The following is an 18903-nucleotide window of genomic DNA, read 5'->3' on the forward strand; positions in this document are numbered from 1 at the left end:
ATCCTCCAGGGGCTACACATCAGTATAAGATATCTGCAGCCATTCCATCCAAATAGGTAAGTATCTAAGGCTACAGCAACCATCATAACTGTCATATCATCTTTTAGAATTTGCTACATTATACCCAAATATTTGTTTAGCCAGATCTACAACAACACTAGGTCTATTTTTAAATAAACACTTCCTTTCAACACACTCCTAAAGTATCTTTTCTTCTGCTTGTGGCTAAGATCTGAACCTTTAAAAGAATGTCTTTGTACTTGTTTTCTCATAGACTCTCACAGCATCTTCTACAAAGACTCTTCTATCTTTAATATCTTACGTCAGTTCCATGTTCTGGCATTGCTGTGGGTTGGACACAATACAATAGCCACTATCCACATGTGCCTATTTAAGTTAAGCAAATTACATAAAATTAAAAATTCGGTTCCTCGATCATACATTTTAAGTACTCAATAGCCATATGAGGCTGGTGGCTACTGCTGGACAGTGCAGATGTAGAACATTTCCACTCAAACAGAAAATTCTTTCAGATAGCACTATTCTAGAACTTAACCAAACTGTCTTCAACTTTGATGTTACTTTCTTGTCATAGTTGGAAAAGAACCCATTTCCATCTCTCTTTTTCCCTAGGTGTTTTGGCCCAGTATCTGCAGAGGTATAGGTGGGAAAACATGTGTCTCTAGATTCCTTTCCTTTTTTTCTTATCTCCACTGACTCCTCTAAGCTCTCCTCAGCTTTAGTTTTCTTCTTGCCAACTTAAAGTAAATTTATCCATTTATAAATCGATGCTAAATTAAATTAACCCTTACTTTGATAATATATCCTATAACAGTCTATGGCCATTATATCTTATTCAGACCATTTAATCTGCCCTTTAAGACTTCTATAACTACATTTACCTTCTTACTCTGCCTGACTAATCTATTAGCATTGGTGCTTTACATTAAATGAGGGCTTGCCAGGCAATTCTCAGATGTGGTTTATCTTTTATAACATAGGTGGCAAAAGTGTGGCAGCTATGGCTCTTCCCTAAGAGGATAAGAAATGTCCTTGAGTTCTGAGATTTAGTCATTTATATCTAAGAAGTGATGATCAATATGAAGTTTCATTATGTTAGACCATGACCATGTCACCTGCTAGGAAATAACCTAAACTCGAAAACCTCTATGCCAGGAGGAGAGATCCTTTACTATTCATACATCCTTAAATTAAAAAGCTAAAAGCCCTTTAAGTTTTGGGACCCAGGTAGAAGTTTGGAGCAAGGGGTAAGCACAGTGTAGTTTCAATGTAGTGCAGGGAAGAGAATGAGGCTATAACATTGGTAATGGAGATTCACAGTTAAGATAGTATAAATCCTATCCTACACTCCAGGAGATTAAAGGCTCCTCACATGTGGTAGGACTATCTTCTCCACACTGGCTGCTCCCAACATTGGTTATACACACTTAATGACCCAGAACCATATACTCATTATCATTATTATATCTTTTGTCCTAAATAAATGCTTCCTTCTCTCATGAAAATAAACATAACACTACCTCATAAGTGTCTTAGATTCTCACATTTTAACATATGGGTTCTTGATACACAAAAGTAAGAACCTCGGTTAAATTTTTTCCACTTTAGAGATTTATAGTGATCTGGTATTTTAAATACCAGTTCTCACCATCATAAAGGTTAGGGATAATCTACATTGTAATGACAAGAAAAAAAATAAAGTTCACTGGCCCCAAGGAAAAGTAAACTTAAAATTTTAGATTCCTCAAAACCAATAAATTCAGTCGAAATGTAAAATGGCAAAATTACTAAAATTTTATATGACAGATATCCGTAGGAAATTTTATAAGAAGACTCAAATAAACTGCTGCTGCATAGACACATTTTTCCTCAGGAAGATACAAGAACCTAAAATATAATCCTTATAAGACAACAACAAAATACTGCCTATCACTGATATTCACCCTCAAAGGGCATGTGATGATTACTGAATCTAAATCAGATCTGATAAACCGATAATCTAGATAAAATAAAAATCACTTCTTTCTTGAACTTAGCGAATCTCAAGCAAATATGCCAATCTGTCATCTTCTGTCATTTTTTCTTTAAACTTCCAAGCCTTCTTTCCTATAGCTTTTAAATTATATCTTAGTATACCTGATTTTTATACAAGGTTTCCTTCAAGCTTGTAAGAGCATGAATACGAACATCTACATTTTCATGCTGAATTGCTTTCATGGATAGCTGAAGAGTTGTCTGAAGATCAGTACTCTCAGAGGTTTCCTATACAAAGAGCACAGAGAGATATACTTTGTCAATTAACCGCTTCAGGAAAAATTTTGGAAGGTCTGGAGTTTCTGTGGTTATCATTAAAGTAGTTAAAATATACCCCTATTAAAAGTTGTTATAAAAAATAATCTCCATTTCTTTGTATAGCATATGTAATTTTTTGTAATTCTCAGGAAACAGAAATTCATTCTACAATCTTTAGACCTGGAGAAAAGTTTTTTCCAACTTAATAAAAATTTACTTATCTAAAATGAATCCTTCTTGATAAGAAATACAAGTTTCCCTTAACTTTATAAAGGCTACATAATAGCCTTGAATCTGGTCTAAAGATTATGCAGATAATTCACCCCTTACTTTCTTATGACTAGGATGATTTATACAGTAAAAAAGAGTCTTCAGAACCAAGTTTGGGGTCTGTAGTAAATACATCTTCTACACTCACCCAAGGTCAGGTACCTCACTTCATGCTCTAAAATTCTATGAAATCATCACTAACGTTTTTATAATTTCAGATAGTTCACCAGACTTTAAGATTATGAAAATGCAGATTACTTCCCTTCTAAAACTCAGAAAATCAGATCTGAATTTCCAATACCATACTTTGAAACACAAAATAACCAGAATCTTCCCACAGCATTTCTTTCTTTACTCAGGGCATTGTAGCTATGGTAGCTTCTCCTTTGGGGGGACTTTAAAGAAGGACATATTGACCTGGGTAGTAAAGACACAAGAAATGTATTTTTTGTTCTCTGTTCTACTTAATACTATTACATCTTTGATCTAAATGCTAAAACTTCCTTCTAAAAATCATGGATTCATGATAGAATTATTTAGTCACCAGGAATTAGCTACCAGAATATGACTATATTATCCCTAGATATGATTCTAAAGAATTTTTTTCAATGTACTGGAACTTGGGAATAATTTTATATCAGTGATCTCCTAAATCATAAATAAAAAATTAAATACCTTTCTATATTCCTGTAGAACTGCTTTTATCTTCTTTAATTCTGGATGATCAGGCAAAAAATATATTTCATGAAGAAAATCTTGTACAGCATACCTAATAGTTAGTTAAAAGAAAGAGAATTATTTGTAAAGAGTAAGAATACTAAAAATAATATGAAGCGGAAGTTGAAACTAAGGCTAACTAATTCACATTTTTAAATGCTAGTTGATTATTGGCATGTAAAATATTCTTCCTACCCATGTCTAGGATACTCAGCTAATTAACAGTGCAAATAATCAAACCTAAGAATACCACCCTGTGGCAGTCTATTACATTGGTAGCTGTGAACAAACTATTCTTTTTGATATACATACTTATGCATATCACTTACTCTTCAATTTAGGCTAAGTGTGTGACCTGCTTTAACAAAGAGAATATGGTAGAAGAGATGCTGTGCCACTTTGGGGCCTAAATATTATAAAGTGGCAGTTTCTGGGTTTGTGCTCATGAGAATCTTGAGTCACACCGTAAGAAGTCTGGCCACCAACAGGAACAGGTGACATCCATAGGCTACCTTGAAAGAGAGGCTCTGAAACTATGGAAAAACACCAATGAACATTAGCAACACCAGCCAAAAAAATCAACCAGCTAAACCCAGCACAGATTGCAAAATTATTCATAAAAATGCTTGTTGTTTTAAAACTATGTTTTGGAATGTTTTGTAAGATAGCAATTGATAGCCAACCTAACCCTAAAACACAAATTCTCGTAAAAAATTTTGGAGAAAAATATTCAAATAATTCCTACTGATGTAGAAATTTTTAATTTGCTTAAAATATAACACTCTAATCTTTTTGGATCCAAATAAAATATTTCTAAATTCTAGTCTTCATTAACTCATATAACAAATATGCACTATGTAACCACTATGTGCTATTTTGTGCTAAACTAAGAACGTAACAATGAAGAAAGCTGAAATTCTTTACTCAGGGAACTTAAGGTCTCCTATCTAGCACTGAGTGAAAGAGAATTTTTTAATGATATGAAAAAGGCAGAGAAATGACTATTATATAATGAACAGTGAAGATATCCTATTTGTATGACAGTCTAAAAAAGTACTTGAGAAGTGACCAAGATCAGTGATTATATTGTTCTATCAGGTACAAATCACCAAAAATAAACTTTTAATTGAAAAAAAAAACCAAAAACCATTAGCCTTTTCTTCTGTACTTTCCCCCTGCCTGGGCAATTACTGTAAATAATTAATGGGAATAGCAATAGCATAGAAGTAAGTAAGTAGTACTTAAATTCTAACTTTTCAGAAATAAACAAACTGTGATATACACAGTAAGTGCAAAAATAAATAAGATTTAAAAATGTACAGCAAGACATTCCTGAGTGAAAAATAGAAATGGAAAGGAATAACCTATTTTCTTGCAATAGCAATCTGGATTGGTTACAGGCTGGTGTCTATTTTGGAAATCTTTAGAGAGAATTTTAAGAAATAAAAGGTGGCCAAATTTTGAAAAGCCCTGAATGCCAAGATAAGCAATTTGGAATTTGTCAGTTAGGATACTGACAGCCATAGAATGTCTCTGTATGATGGAAAGATACAGATAAACGCATTTAAATATGAACAATAAGAAGAAATGTAATCAAAGCTTAAAGGAAGGGAGACTGGTTTGAAGGTTAATCTAATGGATAAATGTTTCAACTACGGTAAGCTATAGAAAGCTGGTGAATATCCCTCCTAATTTTTCTCATGCTATTCAACTATCTGCTTTTAACTGTGAGAAGAAAGTTATATTTAGCCTCAACCTTTTTCTTTCAAAACTGATGAATTGAAAGGAAACATGGAGGAGAGACGTCCCAAGATTTCTCCCCTTGAAACAACAATAAGCTGAACATCTAAAACTCAACAAAAAACACCAAACTGCAAACCAGCACGTCTGAGTGTGGGATCTGCGCAAAAGAGCTACCATGGACCAGAACACTGGGTGCCAAGCAGTGGACTGGGAGAAATAAAGAAACTGCCTCTCGCAGCAGCAGGAGCTACTTACAGGAGAAGGAGGAGTTGTGAAGGAGCAGTGATTTCCCTGATCATCCTGCCTGGAAGAGCCAGGGCTTTTCTATACAGCCAGCAGCAGGACTCAGTCATCAGGGCATAAAGTAGAGAAGCTGAACAGGATAGCAGAGAAACAACTGCAACTGACATCGCAGAAATACAAAGACTGCAAGAATACTAAGAAAAAGTATATAGCACAAAATATAATAACCTCGAAAAAATGGACCAATACTTAGAAAAATACAACCTTCCTAGACTCATTCAAGATCTGGAAAATCTAAATAGACCAATCAGCAGTATGGAAATTGAAACAATCATCAAAAACATACCAAAAATAAAACTCCGGGACGAGGTGGCTTCCCTAGTGAATTCTACCAAACATTCAAAGAAGATCTAATACCTACTCTCCTCAAAATCTTCCAAAAAATCAAAGAGGAGGCAATACTTCCCAATTCATTCTATGAGGCCAATATTACTCTAATACCAAAACCTGGTAAAGATAACACAAAAAAAGACCAATATCTCTCATGAACACAGATGCAAAACTCCTACATCAGATACCAGCGAACCGAATACAGCAACATATTAAAAAGATTATACACCATGATCAGTGGGCTTCATCCCAGGGGCACAGGGATGGTTCAACACATGCAAATCAATTAATGTGATACACCACATTAACAAAGTAAAAAATGAGAATCATATGATCATATCAATAGATGCAGAAAATGCCTTTGACAAGATACAGCATCCATTTATGATCAAAACACTTAATAAAATCGGTATAGAGGGGAAGTACCTTAATGTAATAAAGGCCATCTATGATAAACCATCATCCAACATTATACTTAATGGTAAAAAACTAAACACCTTCCCTCTAAGATCAGGAACAAGGCAAAGCTGTCAAATATCGCCAATGTTATTCAATATAACATTGGAGGTCCTAGTAAGGGCGATTAGACAAGAGAGATATAAAAGACATCCAAATAGGAATCGAAGAAGTCAAACTTGCACTATTTGTGGATGACATGATTCTCTATATAGAAAACCCTAAAGTCTCCACAAGAACACTACTAGAAACGATAAGCAAATATAGTAGTCTCTGGATATAAAATCAACGTTTGAAAATCCATAGCTTTCCTATACCCTAATAATGAAGTGTCAGAAAAAGAAGTAGAAAAAAATAATTCCTTTTCCAATTACAACAAAAAGAATAAAATACCTAGGAATATAACAAAACATGTGAAGTGCCTATATAATGAAAACTGTAAGACCCTATTAAAAGAAATCAAAGAAGATATAAAGAAATGGAAAGATATGCCTTGTTCTTGGACTGAAAGAATCAACATAGTTAAAATGACCTTATTATCAAAGCATTATACAGATTTAATGCAACCCCCATCAAAATCCCATCAACATTTTTTAAATAGAACGAAAAACATCAGATTTGAATGGAAGCACAAAAGACCCGAATTTCCAAAGCCATCCTGAGAAAAAAAGAACACAGGTAGAGGATTCACTCTGCCCAACTTCAAATTATACTACAAGGTAACAGTAATCAAAGCGGGAAGGTATCTGCAGAAATACAGACACCTGGAACAGTGGAACAGAATCAGAGTCCAACAGTAAACCCATATTTACATGGGCAAATAATTTTTGACAAAAAAGCCACAAATATACAGTGGAGAAGGAAAGCCTCTTCAATAAATGTTTCTGGAAAAACTGGAAAGCCACCTGTAAAAGAATGAAACTAGACTGTTGTCTATCACCACACACCAAAATTAACTCAAACTGGATTAAAGACATGAATACAAGACCTGAAACAATAAAATGCATAGAAAAAAAGCATAGGAACGACTCAAGGACCTTGGACTTAAAAAGGATTTTATGAATTTGACCTCAAAAGCAAGGAAAGTAAAAGCTCAAATAAATGAATGGGACTATATCAAACTAAAAAGCTTCTGCTCAGTAAATGAAACATCAACGAGGTAAAGAGACACCCATCCAAATGGGAAAATATATTTGCAAGCAACACCTCCGATAAGGTCCTAATATCAAAAATATATAAAGAACTCATACAACTCAATAACAGCAACAACAACAACAAAAAAAACAAATGATCCAATCAAAAAATGGGCAGAGGACCTGAATAGACACTTCTCCCTAGAGGACATACAAATGAGCAACAAATATATGAAAGGATGCTTAACATTGCTAGCTATTAGGGAAATGCAAACCAAAACCACAATGAGATACCATCTCACACCAGTTAGAATAGCTATAATCAATAAGACAAGTAATAACAAATGTTGGAGAGGATGTAGATAAAAAGGAACCCTCATACACTGCTGGTGGGACTGCAAATTGGTACAGCCACTATGGAAAACAGATCTACCATCTGATCCAGGAATCCCTCTACTGGGTATTTACCCCAAAGGCTTTAAAACCCATATCCAAAAACATATTTGCACACCGATACTCACAGCATTCACAGTGGCCAGGACATGGTAGCAACCAAAGTGTCCTATGATAGATGATTGGCTAAAGAAGCTGTGGTACATATATATAATGGAATATTACTCAGCCATAAAAAGAGATGAAATACTGCCATTTGCAGCAACATGGATGGACCTCGAGATAATCACACTAAGTGAAATAAACCGGATAGAAAAATTTGAAAATCATATGACATCAGTTATATGTGAGATATAAACCTAAAAGCAACAAATAAACAGGACAAATAAACAGAGACTCACGGACATGGACTAAAGACTAGTTACCAGAAGATAGCGGGGTGGAGGATGAAAGAGGAGGTAGATGGTATAAAGGGGGTCAAATACAGTGGGGTAGGAGGAGGGTGAAGTGGGTAAACGGGATCAAATATATGGTAGGTAGCTGAAGAAAACTGGACTTTGCGTGGTAAATACACAATAGAATATACAGATGCCAAATTATAATGTACACCTAAAAATTATATAATTGTATTAACCAATGTTACCCTAATAAACTTAACTTAAAAAAAAAAGTGGTGAAAATTATTTTTGAGTTACTGCATTATTAATTCATGAATTTAAAATATAATTATAATGGAAGCCCTGTCACAATGAAATAGCATCATTTGTATTGATTTAAGCAAGTCAATTTTTTTTGTTTTTTGATGAACACTAAATTAAAAAGAACACGAATAGTTCCACATTACCAACAGTAATCCTTCCTAATACTTTGAGACATAAAAATATAGTAATAAAAAATCTCTATTTTTATTATCAATTTCAGTTATAATACCTGTTTTCAATTATGAGGTAGTGAAATATGGCTGCAGTTTCTTTAGGCTGGATGTGTATGAGAGGTAACAAAGCTACTATTACATGACTGAGAAGGGAGCCTAGACAAGCATGATCCAGGCAACGAACAAAGCAATCCCAAGCTCTATATGAAAAAAACAAATAAAAGTTATGTCACATTATTTTTATTATTTGTAAAGATCCCTCAATAAATTATTAGCTAAATAAACAATGATACATACAATGATAAAATTATAAGGTAGCTGTAAAAATGGAATAAAGATCAGTTCTATATACTCAAATAATTAATGTAATATATTAAGTCAAAAAAGCAAGGTGAAAACAATATGCTAATATGCTTAACAGCAGCTTAATATGCTACCTTTGCAGGCAGAGAGAAGATGAATAAAAATGTGAGTGTGTGTGTATTTTATACTCTTAGAGGGGAGTTATACAAAAGTTAACAAAAGTATCCTACGTACTTCAAGAATAGAAGTTATATTCTCTAAGTATAACTTAAAAAAATTTGAATTTGAGACAACATAAATCTCTTAAATGATTCTGAAATTAAATAAAATAGAGGGGAGGAGCAACCTCTAAAAATTTTACACAAATTGAAAGAACTGAACATAACAATATCAAGTTAATGGTACATGCACAAAGAAAACAATTACTGCGCATAACTTTTAAACATAGTATTCTGGCTGTATATCTCCAAAAGTTAGTCTAAAGATTAAAAAAAAAAAAAAACCTCCAACAAGCTTAACCTGTATTCAGTAGTCTTATTATTAGCAGTAATATTTAAATTAAATTAAATTAAATTAAATTAAATTAAATTAGCACTCAGTCAAATTCTACATAACTAAATCTCAACAGCCTAAAAGAATATGGAGGTTTATGGGGTAAATCTGTTTATAAGAAGAAATACTTAAGGGGCCAAATGACCAAATATGTGACATGTGTACCTTATTTGGATTCTGTTTCAAACAAACCAACATCTTTGGGGAAAACATCTTTGAGAAAATTGGGGAAATCTGAATATAAACTGAGTTTTAGATGATATTAAGGCATCCTTATTAATTAGTATAATAACTCATGATGGTTACATCTGAGGTATCTGCATGTAAGATAAGGTGACATTTGGGTTTTCTTTAAAACATTCCAACTAACAATAAAAAAGGTGGAGATAAACAGACTAAATGAGATCAGCAATATTGATAACTGTGCTGAGTTTTGAAATAGCTATGTAAGGGTTCATTATATTATTGTATTTCCCACATTATTTAGAGATTTCATAGGTAAAATATCTTTTAAAAAGTAAATACAATACAAAGAGATCTATCTTAATTTTTTTATGGTTTGAACCTAACTTTCCTGGAAGAGAAAAGAATGCAAATTAATGCTCTTGGGAAATGCAAAAATATCTAATGAATTCAGGCATTTTTACCTGCAACACAATTCAGGAAAATCATCCTTGAATCGAAGGCCAGTTCTCAATGTGGTCATCATCTTCACCCTCACAGAACTGACATGTTTAGGTCCCATCAGTTTCATCAAGGATATCAAACTGTTCAAGGCCTTAAAAGTAAGTAGGGCTTTAAAATAAAGCCTATAAGCAAGCTGACAGGAGATAAGCCCTAAAGACAAAGTGCACCCCACCCTAATCTTGAGTAGTCTCTATTCTCTGACAACACAAGGTAAAATAAGTGTTGGTCAGTTCATTTTGTCCAACTTCTTACTGTAGTAATTATCAGTATGAAAAATACAAGTTCTGTTTTGTATTTTTTTCCCCCTTAGAAGTGATTTGTTATTTCAGTCCTGGTGGTGTTCTGGCCAGTGATTTTCAAATTTATTAAGAATGTAATATCTATTGTTTAATTTTCTTCATTTTCATCCTAAACTGCTATGTAGTACATGCATCTTATCATAATAGAATGAATTCAAGATACTCTGAATTTAGTAAAACAAATAACTGATGACATACTCAGAAAATAATACACACGTTTTATCATATGTGGAATACAGAATCAAACTTGTCAATAGCTCCAAATTCTAATGACAGGGTAAAGAAAAATCTCTAGTCAACCTTATGGCAGAACATGTAAGCTCTTTGTGGTTTAAAACAAACTCTAGTTTTCTTAGATTTGAGGTCATTCTCTCACTTGGAATAACAATAAGAAAGATTCCATGTAGATGGACTAGAAGTTGTTTGTGGGATTAAATTTACCAGTAGACACGAAAAGAACAAGTATTGGTTTGCTGAAGTTTGCAGAATTTAATATTATCATGTCTTTCTTGGCTTTTTATGGCTAGAGAAGGGTAGTACTGATTGAAATAAAATGAAATAAGATTCCATTTGTGGATTTTTACTATAATTTTACTGACTGTGGAGGTGGAAAGCAAGTCAGTATTTAAAATTCTATCCTAATCTATGTACAAAAATTTCCAGTGGTGACCAATTGCTATAACAGTCATAATGAAACTTCATTGTGCCAAGTGTATTTAAACATAAACTGACAAATAACTGAAGTTACTTTACTTACTATATGTAATCTAGCATTTTTGATATTCAAAAACACCATGGGCCATGACCCACATTAGACCAATGAGAACCAATAAATTAAACTATGCAACTTTTGTTTGACCTATTGGGGACTGCTGGTCTCTTTTTTCCCCCATTGAGCTAGATGTCGTGATAATGTGAACCTGAAACTGTTAGGGTCGTCACCTGGTACTTAAGCATAGAGCTAATACAGGGCAATTTGAGCTCAGAAATTGATTCTGTGAACACTGTATCCAAAATCAAGTCATATTATCCTTGTATTATCCCTGTATTTTTAGTTGCAAAGCCAATGAATTCCTTTAAGCCAGTTTGGGTTGTCTTCTGTCCTTTATTTTAAAAAGAATTAGAAATGATATAATTCTTCTATTTAGACTCCCCAAAAGCTTATACAAGTTATTCAGTAATACAGAATGTTTGTAGGTAGAAGCAGAAATCATGTCTCCTGCATGTTTTACATGAATTCTAGTCCAGCACTTTGAAACTCAATTATCACTACTTACCATTTTCTTATCTTCAATGCCAACACTGGAGCTAAGTAACTGCATGTTAAAAAAGGCCAAAATGCCCAACAACTTGGGTTGCAAATAATCAGCCTAAAAAATAAGTTATTATGTCAATTTTATACAGATCAAATTTCATAAACCAACAATTTAAATATTTAACTAACATCATTTCTATTCTACCTAGCTCTATTAGTATAACAGAAATAAACACTTGGTGAATTAAGTTTCTCCAAATACATGTATTTTTTAAAAAACTAGTAAAATTGACTTATAATCATTATGCCAAAATGATTAAATAGTACTGTAGAATAAGAAAATCACGAGCTATCGAATTATGGAATGAGCAAGATGGGATCCTCAGGCTCTGACTCATGTCAGGATCTGGAGTGGAAAGGATATTTATTCTCTTAGGAGAAAAAGAATACAAAAAGGAAAGTGACTGTCATTCTAGAGCATATAGAGCTAAGCTGTGGGGGGGAAAAAGTTCTTGATTAAAGAAAAAGTATCCTGCCAGAACAATGGTCTGACATAGGGGTCAATATCTCCTATGGTATAGAGGTTAAGGAATGAAAGGCTATGGACATCAACAATTACAGGCTAGGTATTACTGACCATGGAACTCTGTGTTAATTCTTTCTTAAAAGAGGGTCCTAGAGGAGAGGATATGAGCTTTAAGTCAGCCAGATCTGGGTTTGGAACCCAATTTTGACACTTCCTAGTGTGTAATTTTGAATGAGTTACTTAACTTCTCTGAGTCTATAAAATGGGAACAACAATGAAAGCACTCATTACATAGAGTTGTTGTAAAGGTTAAATATGATAACACACATCAAGCACTTAGAAAATAGTTAAGTGTTAAAATAAATTTAAGTTGTTTAATATACAAACTGAGAATACAAGTAACCCACAAAGAATAATATTCTTCTCTTTCAAAATCTTTATGTACAGGCAGGAAAAAGTAAAAGAAAAAGCACTGGAGAGGAGTAGCAATTAAAGTACTTTCCAACTCTGGAAGAAATCTGCATTGCTTGATGTGAAGGTACCTGATTTCATTGTCTCTAAGTTATATACACTGCGATGGGGAGGAATGAGGTAGAAGGGTGTGTGCTAGCACATAGGAGAGAAGAATTTAGGTGTCCAATATGTCTCTCCAGATTAGATGTTGGGATAAACTTTTCCTTGTCAAGCAAGAGAAATCATGTGTTTTTCAAGCCTAAAATTACATTTAATATGCGAACTTCTGATTTGGATTAAGGCTCACTATTATGCTTAATAATCTATAGCCAACTAAATGCACGATTCCATCCCATGCTTCCTAAATGAAAAGCAGATATAGATGACACTCACATAGTCTACAGCAACATTCTATAATAAAGTTCTTGCATTTAGACAAATAGTTCATTAATCTGCCACTCACCAAATACTTATTATCTATGTCTGGAATACTGTGCCAGGTACAGGTGTACAAGCTAAGCAGCCATTTTCCCCCGACAAGCTTACATGGGAGACTAAAATGAGTGGAGGATGTTAAATAAGTAAATATGTAAATAAGGTTGTGATAAGTGCTATAAGGAAATAAACATGATCACATGATAGAAAAGAACTGAGATGAGAGAGTTTAGAGAGGGCGATCAGGAATCTTTGAGATCTAAAGAATGAGAAAAATCCAGGAGATTATTTGAAGCATTATTATTCCATTAGACAATCTAGTGTAAAGTCTCTGAAGCAGAATAAAGCTTGACATGTTTAAGAAACATAAATAAAACAATGCTAAAACCTAAGGAGAAAGGAAGAAAAGAGTTGTACAATATGAGGGTGGAAAGGTATGCAGATAACATATAACCTTACAGATTTTAAAAGTAATGAAAAGTATAGAAGAAATTCCAGTAGGGAAATGATATGAGTTTAAGTTGTAAGAAAAGCACTTTGAATGCTTTATAAATAATTGAGTAAAGATACAGGGAAGGAAGAGTAAAGGAAGAAACATTTAGGAGGTTTCTGCAGATGTCCTGGAGAAAGATGATGGTCATTTGTACAACAGTAGTGGCAGCAGAGATGGAAAATAAATTTTGGAGATAGATTCTATAGGACTTATTGATACTTAGTTATAAAGAATGGAGGGCTCATGAATTCCTCCCAGGTTTTGATTTGAACAACTAGGTAGATAATGGTACCATTTCCTGAGGGAATACTAGGAGATAAACAGGTCAGGGAGGTAAAAATAAAAATTTCTAAATGAAGATGTTATGTATGGACTTGTTTAAGATGCTTGTAAAACAGGCAAATAGAAAAAGGTGGATAGTCTCTATTTGCCATCCTCTTTTACCGTTAGATCCCTTTTCTGCCCTTTTCTGCCCCACTCTCTGCCTGGAGGCTTACAAGATTTCATTATTCAAGATCCCTTACTCTCTGGCTTCTCATTAAATTCAGTCAACAGGAAGCACCAATGGGAAAACACAGGGTAGTATGGAAGAGTATGGTATTTAAATTTCCTGCTCCCTCTGGGCTTTGAGGTGGTTTTGGCAATGGCTACATCCCTCTAAGGGGAGCATATGTTTTCTGCTTTTCCTATTCCTAGGGGTCCTTAACATTCCCAGCTCATTCTCTTAACCTTGCCCATGACAATGAAAATGGCCCCTTTATTAAATTTTTGGTTAAAAATTTTTTTGTGTACCATTTGTTTCCTGCCAGAACCTAACTTGCATAAATCCACAAATCCAAAGCACAGGAGAAGTGTGGACTGGAATTTAAACTATAAAATCATCAAAATATGTTATGTTAAAGCAAAGGACAAAATAAGACCAGATTCTTTCTCAATTACACAGAGAATGTCAATAGAGAAAAAGACCCAATTACATAAGTCCTGAATCAATCTAACATTTAGGGGATAAAATAGAACGAAAGAGTCAATACAGACTAAAAATGAGTGGATAGTGAAGCAAAAAGGAAATCGAGAAAATGTAGTGTCACAGATGCTACATACGTCAGTTGTACTGAATGCTATTAAAAGGTTGAATAATATAGAAACAGAGAAGTGGATTTAACAGCAGGAAGACTATTTTTGACTTTGACAAGAATTTCAGTAGAACAGTGAGAACAGAGTTGGGATAGAATGAGCTAAAGAATGAATGGGAAATGAGAAAGCAGACATAGAAATCTCTCAAGATATTTTGCTGATAGTCCTTTGAGTCTCTTGAAAGAATGAAAACAGTCAAGAGGAAAAAATAGTAATAAGCCTGAGTAATCATATATTTTTTCAGATGACAAAATAAAATAGTAAAGTGATTTCAATTACAAATTTAAGATAGGAAAAGATAAAAATAGCTAATATATAGTTAGAACTGATAAGGTTAGTATATTGTGCTAGAGAAGGGGTAGCTGCAGGGGAGCTACAAATGTATTGCAATCTATTGTTCAAAAGTAGTGAAGAAAAATAAACACTTTTACTCAGTGAAAAAATAAAATCTAAAATCATTTAAAAACATATATTTTTCAATGCTAATTTGTTATTAATGCCCTGCTATGACACTGCAATTTAAATCATCAATCTTTTCAAAATAAAAATCCCAACTTAAAATTTAAACTAATATCTAGCATTTAAAAAACACACAAATACTTTTTCTCCAATTTCATAATTAAGCTACAAAAATCAGAGGGAAAAAAACCACATACAACATATTCCTTACCATTAGTTCAGGTGATATGATATCTCTTGGGCCCTGATATGGATCATCACTAGATGCAAATGAGGCAAGTATTGACAAACCATTGAAAACCTGTTGATAGTGTTCTCCAATACGAAGCAATAACTCATTATGCAATCCTTGGAAATCTTGTCTCAACAGGCTCCCCAGTTCAATTTCTGTTTCATTCTAATCCAAAGACATATTTTTTAAAAATTAAAGTTTTTTTATTCATACTAACATCCTGGAAATAAATATATTGACTTTAACACACAGTAAATCTGGAGCTCTAGATCAGGTGATGAGATTTACTAATATTTTTAAAAGGCATTGGAAAATGATTCTAATCTTGTTCTCTCCTGGTAGGTCTCCCATGGTCTATAGGTAATAAAGAGAAATGATCGGATTTTATTTTGAAAAAAAATTTTTTTTAAAAGTCCTAGTTTTCTATAAGGTCTTAATAGTACAATTACTTTGGAGCACAATCTTTTTAGTCGGATTGCTGAAATTTAAATTCCAGCTTTGTCACTTATTAGTTGTGCCGTGACTTGAATAACTTATCTAATATTACCCCTCTGCCTTAGTTTTCTCAACTATAAAATGGAAAAATAATAGTATCTTTAACTCATTGGGTAACTGTGATTGAGATGATCCATATTAATTGTTTAGCAAAATTTCTGACATGTAGTAAGCATTCTATAAATTATCATTCCACTTCTACCATACAGATTTTCTCAAAATGAATAAATATACTCAATATTCAATAACTCTCATATGAAAAGAGAGCTATTGCTAGCATATCATAAAACACATGAAATAAATTAACATCAGAGAACACAGTAGAATCACATGTGTGTATCTGACAGGGTTCTCCTCTTCCCATGTAGTCTCATATTCCTCAAAGATATTGTTGCTAGTGTAACACCAAAGAAGCACAAGCTATAATTTTAAAGTAAACAACTAGCAAGAAACTGGGTCAAATTATAATCAGAGCACTAATTAACCAAATCAAATAACTGAAGGAAATTGCCTCTTTATATAGATATAATTAGATGCATATTATCAGTCAACTTACAGTTCTAATCAATTAAAAAATTCTAAAATGAAATTAGCTGAGAACCTGATCCATGAATGAATGATTATTATATGCCATTATGGTGACATGATCAAAAAAAATACAAAATAATAATTCTATTTAATAAGCTCCTCTAGGCTCAGGACAAAGCTTATTTACATAATACCATTTGAATTTATATAACTCTAGGACAGGCTATAAATTACCCACTCTCCTGTCTACAAGAAAACTGTTACCATAGCTTTCCTATAATGCTAATTTAAACAAGAATAAAATATAGATATTTAATTACCTTCAGATAATGAAGGGCACGTTCTAATTCATCCTTGGAACAGGAACATACCAAGTGAGAAAAAATATATTTGAAGTTATTTATTAAAATCTCTCTACGATTGACATTTAATTGTTTTCCTAAAGTTCGAATGAGAGCAGAAGCTGCAGGGCTTGCTTTGGCAGCAAGATCAGGTAGCAGAACTTGTAATGTCCTCTGAAAAAGAAATGCTACAATTACCAAAAAGTACATTTGTACAGGTGATAAAACATTTGCATAAACTATGTGCAAAAATATTTTAAAATGTCACACAAATTTGAAATCCACAGGTGACATATCTGAATTCAGATTTACCATTTATCCATGCAACAGATATTTACTGAGCACCTACTATGATTCAGACACTATAGACACAGTAGTGAAAAAATAGGCAAGGTCCTTGATGACACAGAGTTCACATTGTACAAAGAGAGAGACAGACAATAAATCAGCTACTATATAAATAAAAAAGATAATTTTATTAAAATATACTCCTGCTCAAAGGCAGAAGTTCCAAGCCTGATTTATTATTTGCGGTAATTTGGATTTAGAAAATAAGCAAGAATAACCATAAATATAACACTTTAAGTTTTTAAATTAAAAAGTTGATGCCATAGTATTAAAGAAAATCTTTTTATCACACCCACTCCCCAACACAGCAACAAATCTATTTTCATTTTGGTCTATTTCCCTTAAGATCATATTCATAAAATATATACAAAATTCCAAACATAAAATGGTTTTATTTATTAATTCAATTAATCTAAAAAACACCTATTATATGTCAGTCACTATTCTAGGCACTGGAGATGTTACAGTGAGCAAGACTCAGGCCCTGCCCTCAGAGATACTTACTTACACCTTACTTGTCTTATACCTTTCAACTTAATATTAATCCTATAAACCGTTATAACATTATAAGGTAGTTTCTACAAAGTATTCATAATTTTTATGTGAATGTTCACATAATATTCTATTATCTAAATATTAAACATTTAGCTTCTTCTTAGGGTTTTGTTTAGTCTTGCTACTTGGAAAATGGTGCAGTAAATATCAGTGCTTTTTGGTTCCCAGAGTGGAATTACTGAATGAAAAAGTAAGTATATCTTTGTGTATACAATCCTATTTCCTTTCAGGATTTGACCAATTTATAAGCAATCTGTTTGTTAAAATAATACTGGAGAGGAAAACTCTGTATGAATCACTATTATAATTTCTAAGCTAAGAGTAATGATATACTTTGTCTTTGGGAAAAGGTAAGAAAAAAATCTACTCCATTTATCTTGCAAATCTCAGCCCTAAGGCTTTGCAAACCACTCCATACTTCAAACTGACATCTGAATTCACAGAAGATCATCTATATCATTAGTTTCCACTAGTTTTGTCCTGTACTATTCCAACTCTGTAGGGGTAGAAATGATCATATTAGATTTTGCATTACCAGTGAGAACAATCACTGCACTAGAGTAAAGACATAAGGGCTCGGTTGGAGTCCCAGTCAAGGTGGCAGAGTAGGAAAATGCTGTTGGGGACTCCTACCATGACCAAATCAAAATTACAACTAAACTGTAGAACAATCAGTCTGAAGAACCATCTGAGGACTAGCTGAACAGAGGTGCTATGACTAGGGATACAGAAAAGCCATGTCTAGACCGGTAGGAGAATCAATAAGGATATATCAGCTGAAGTCCTCCCTGAGAACAGGTCCCAGTCCCACAGCAGGCTCCCCTGGCTGGAGGACCGGTGCCAGGAAGAGAGCCCTGACATCTAGTTGTGAAAATCAGCAGGGATTCCACCTGTCCCAGTGAGATAAAAGACTACTGGAAGGCCAGGCACCCTCTTAAAGGGCTGGCACACAGACTCTCTTGTTCCCAGGTACTCTTTCTGGGCTCTGACGTAGGGACGGTGGTATAAGAGATACGAGTACATACAGGGAGAGACTAAGCTGTGTGGCTTCAGGACTAGAGGGACAGTTGCCATTGTCCCTGCGTTGAGCCCTCTTCCTGTGCAGCTGGATGCCACCTTTCCTGTGTTGAGCCCTCACCCCATACAACCAAATCTGAATCTGCATAGGCCTAGCAAAGTCTCCAGCCTGGTGACTCCCTGGGACCCAGCCCAACCCAACTCAAGCACCTCCAGGAGGTCTTTCAGCAGCAAGCAGCCAACCTCTGCCTGTATTGCC

General features: G+C 33.8%; 1 protein-coding gene across 5 annotated transcripts in view; it reads right to left on the bottom strand.

The window, feature by feature from the left end:
• The window catches only part of ATR (ATR serine/threonine kinase), a 135873-nt gene that overhangs the window by 76818 nt on the left and 40152 nt on the right, over window positions 1-18903 (bottom strand). For all 5 annotated transcript variants that reach the window (XM_016126480.2, XM_016126481.2, XM_016126479.2 and 2 more), the window contains 7 exons: window positions 16704-16898; window positions 15340-15525; window positions 11651-11743; window positions 10035-10165; window positions 8589-8732; window positions 3259-3352; window positions 2158-2283 (listed from right to left, as the gene is read on the bottom strand). In XM_016126480.2, coding sequence (XP_015981966.2) covers window positions 2158-2283; window positions 3259-3352; window positions 8589-8732; window positions 10035-10165; window positions 11651-11743; window positions 15340-15525; window positions 16704-16898 — 969 coding nt within the window. The remainder of the gene's footprint in view (window positions 1-2157; window positions 2284-3258; window positions 3353-8588; window positions 8733-10034; window positions 10166-11650; window positions 11744-15339; window positions 15526-16703; window positions 16899-18903) is intronic.

The sequence above is a fragment of the Rousettus aegyptiacus genome, unplaced genomic scaffold, assembly GCF_014176215.1.
Source record: "Rousettus aegyptiacus isolate mRouAeg1 unplaced genomic scaffold, mRouAeg1.p scaffold_m13_p_4, whole genome shotgun sequence".
Taxonomy (NCBI): Eukaryota; Metazoa; Chordata; class Mammalia; order Chiroptera; family Pteropodidae; genus Rousettus; species Rousettus aegyptiacus.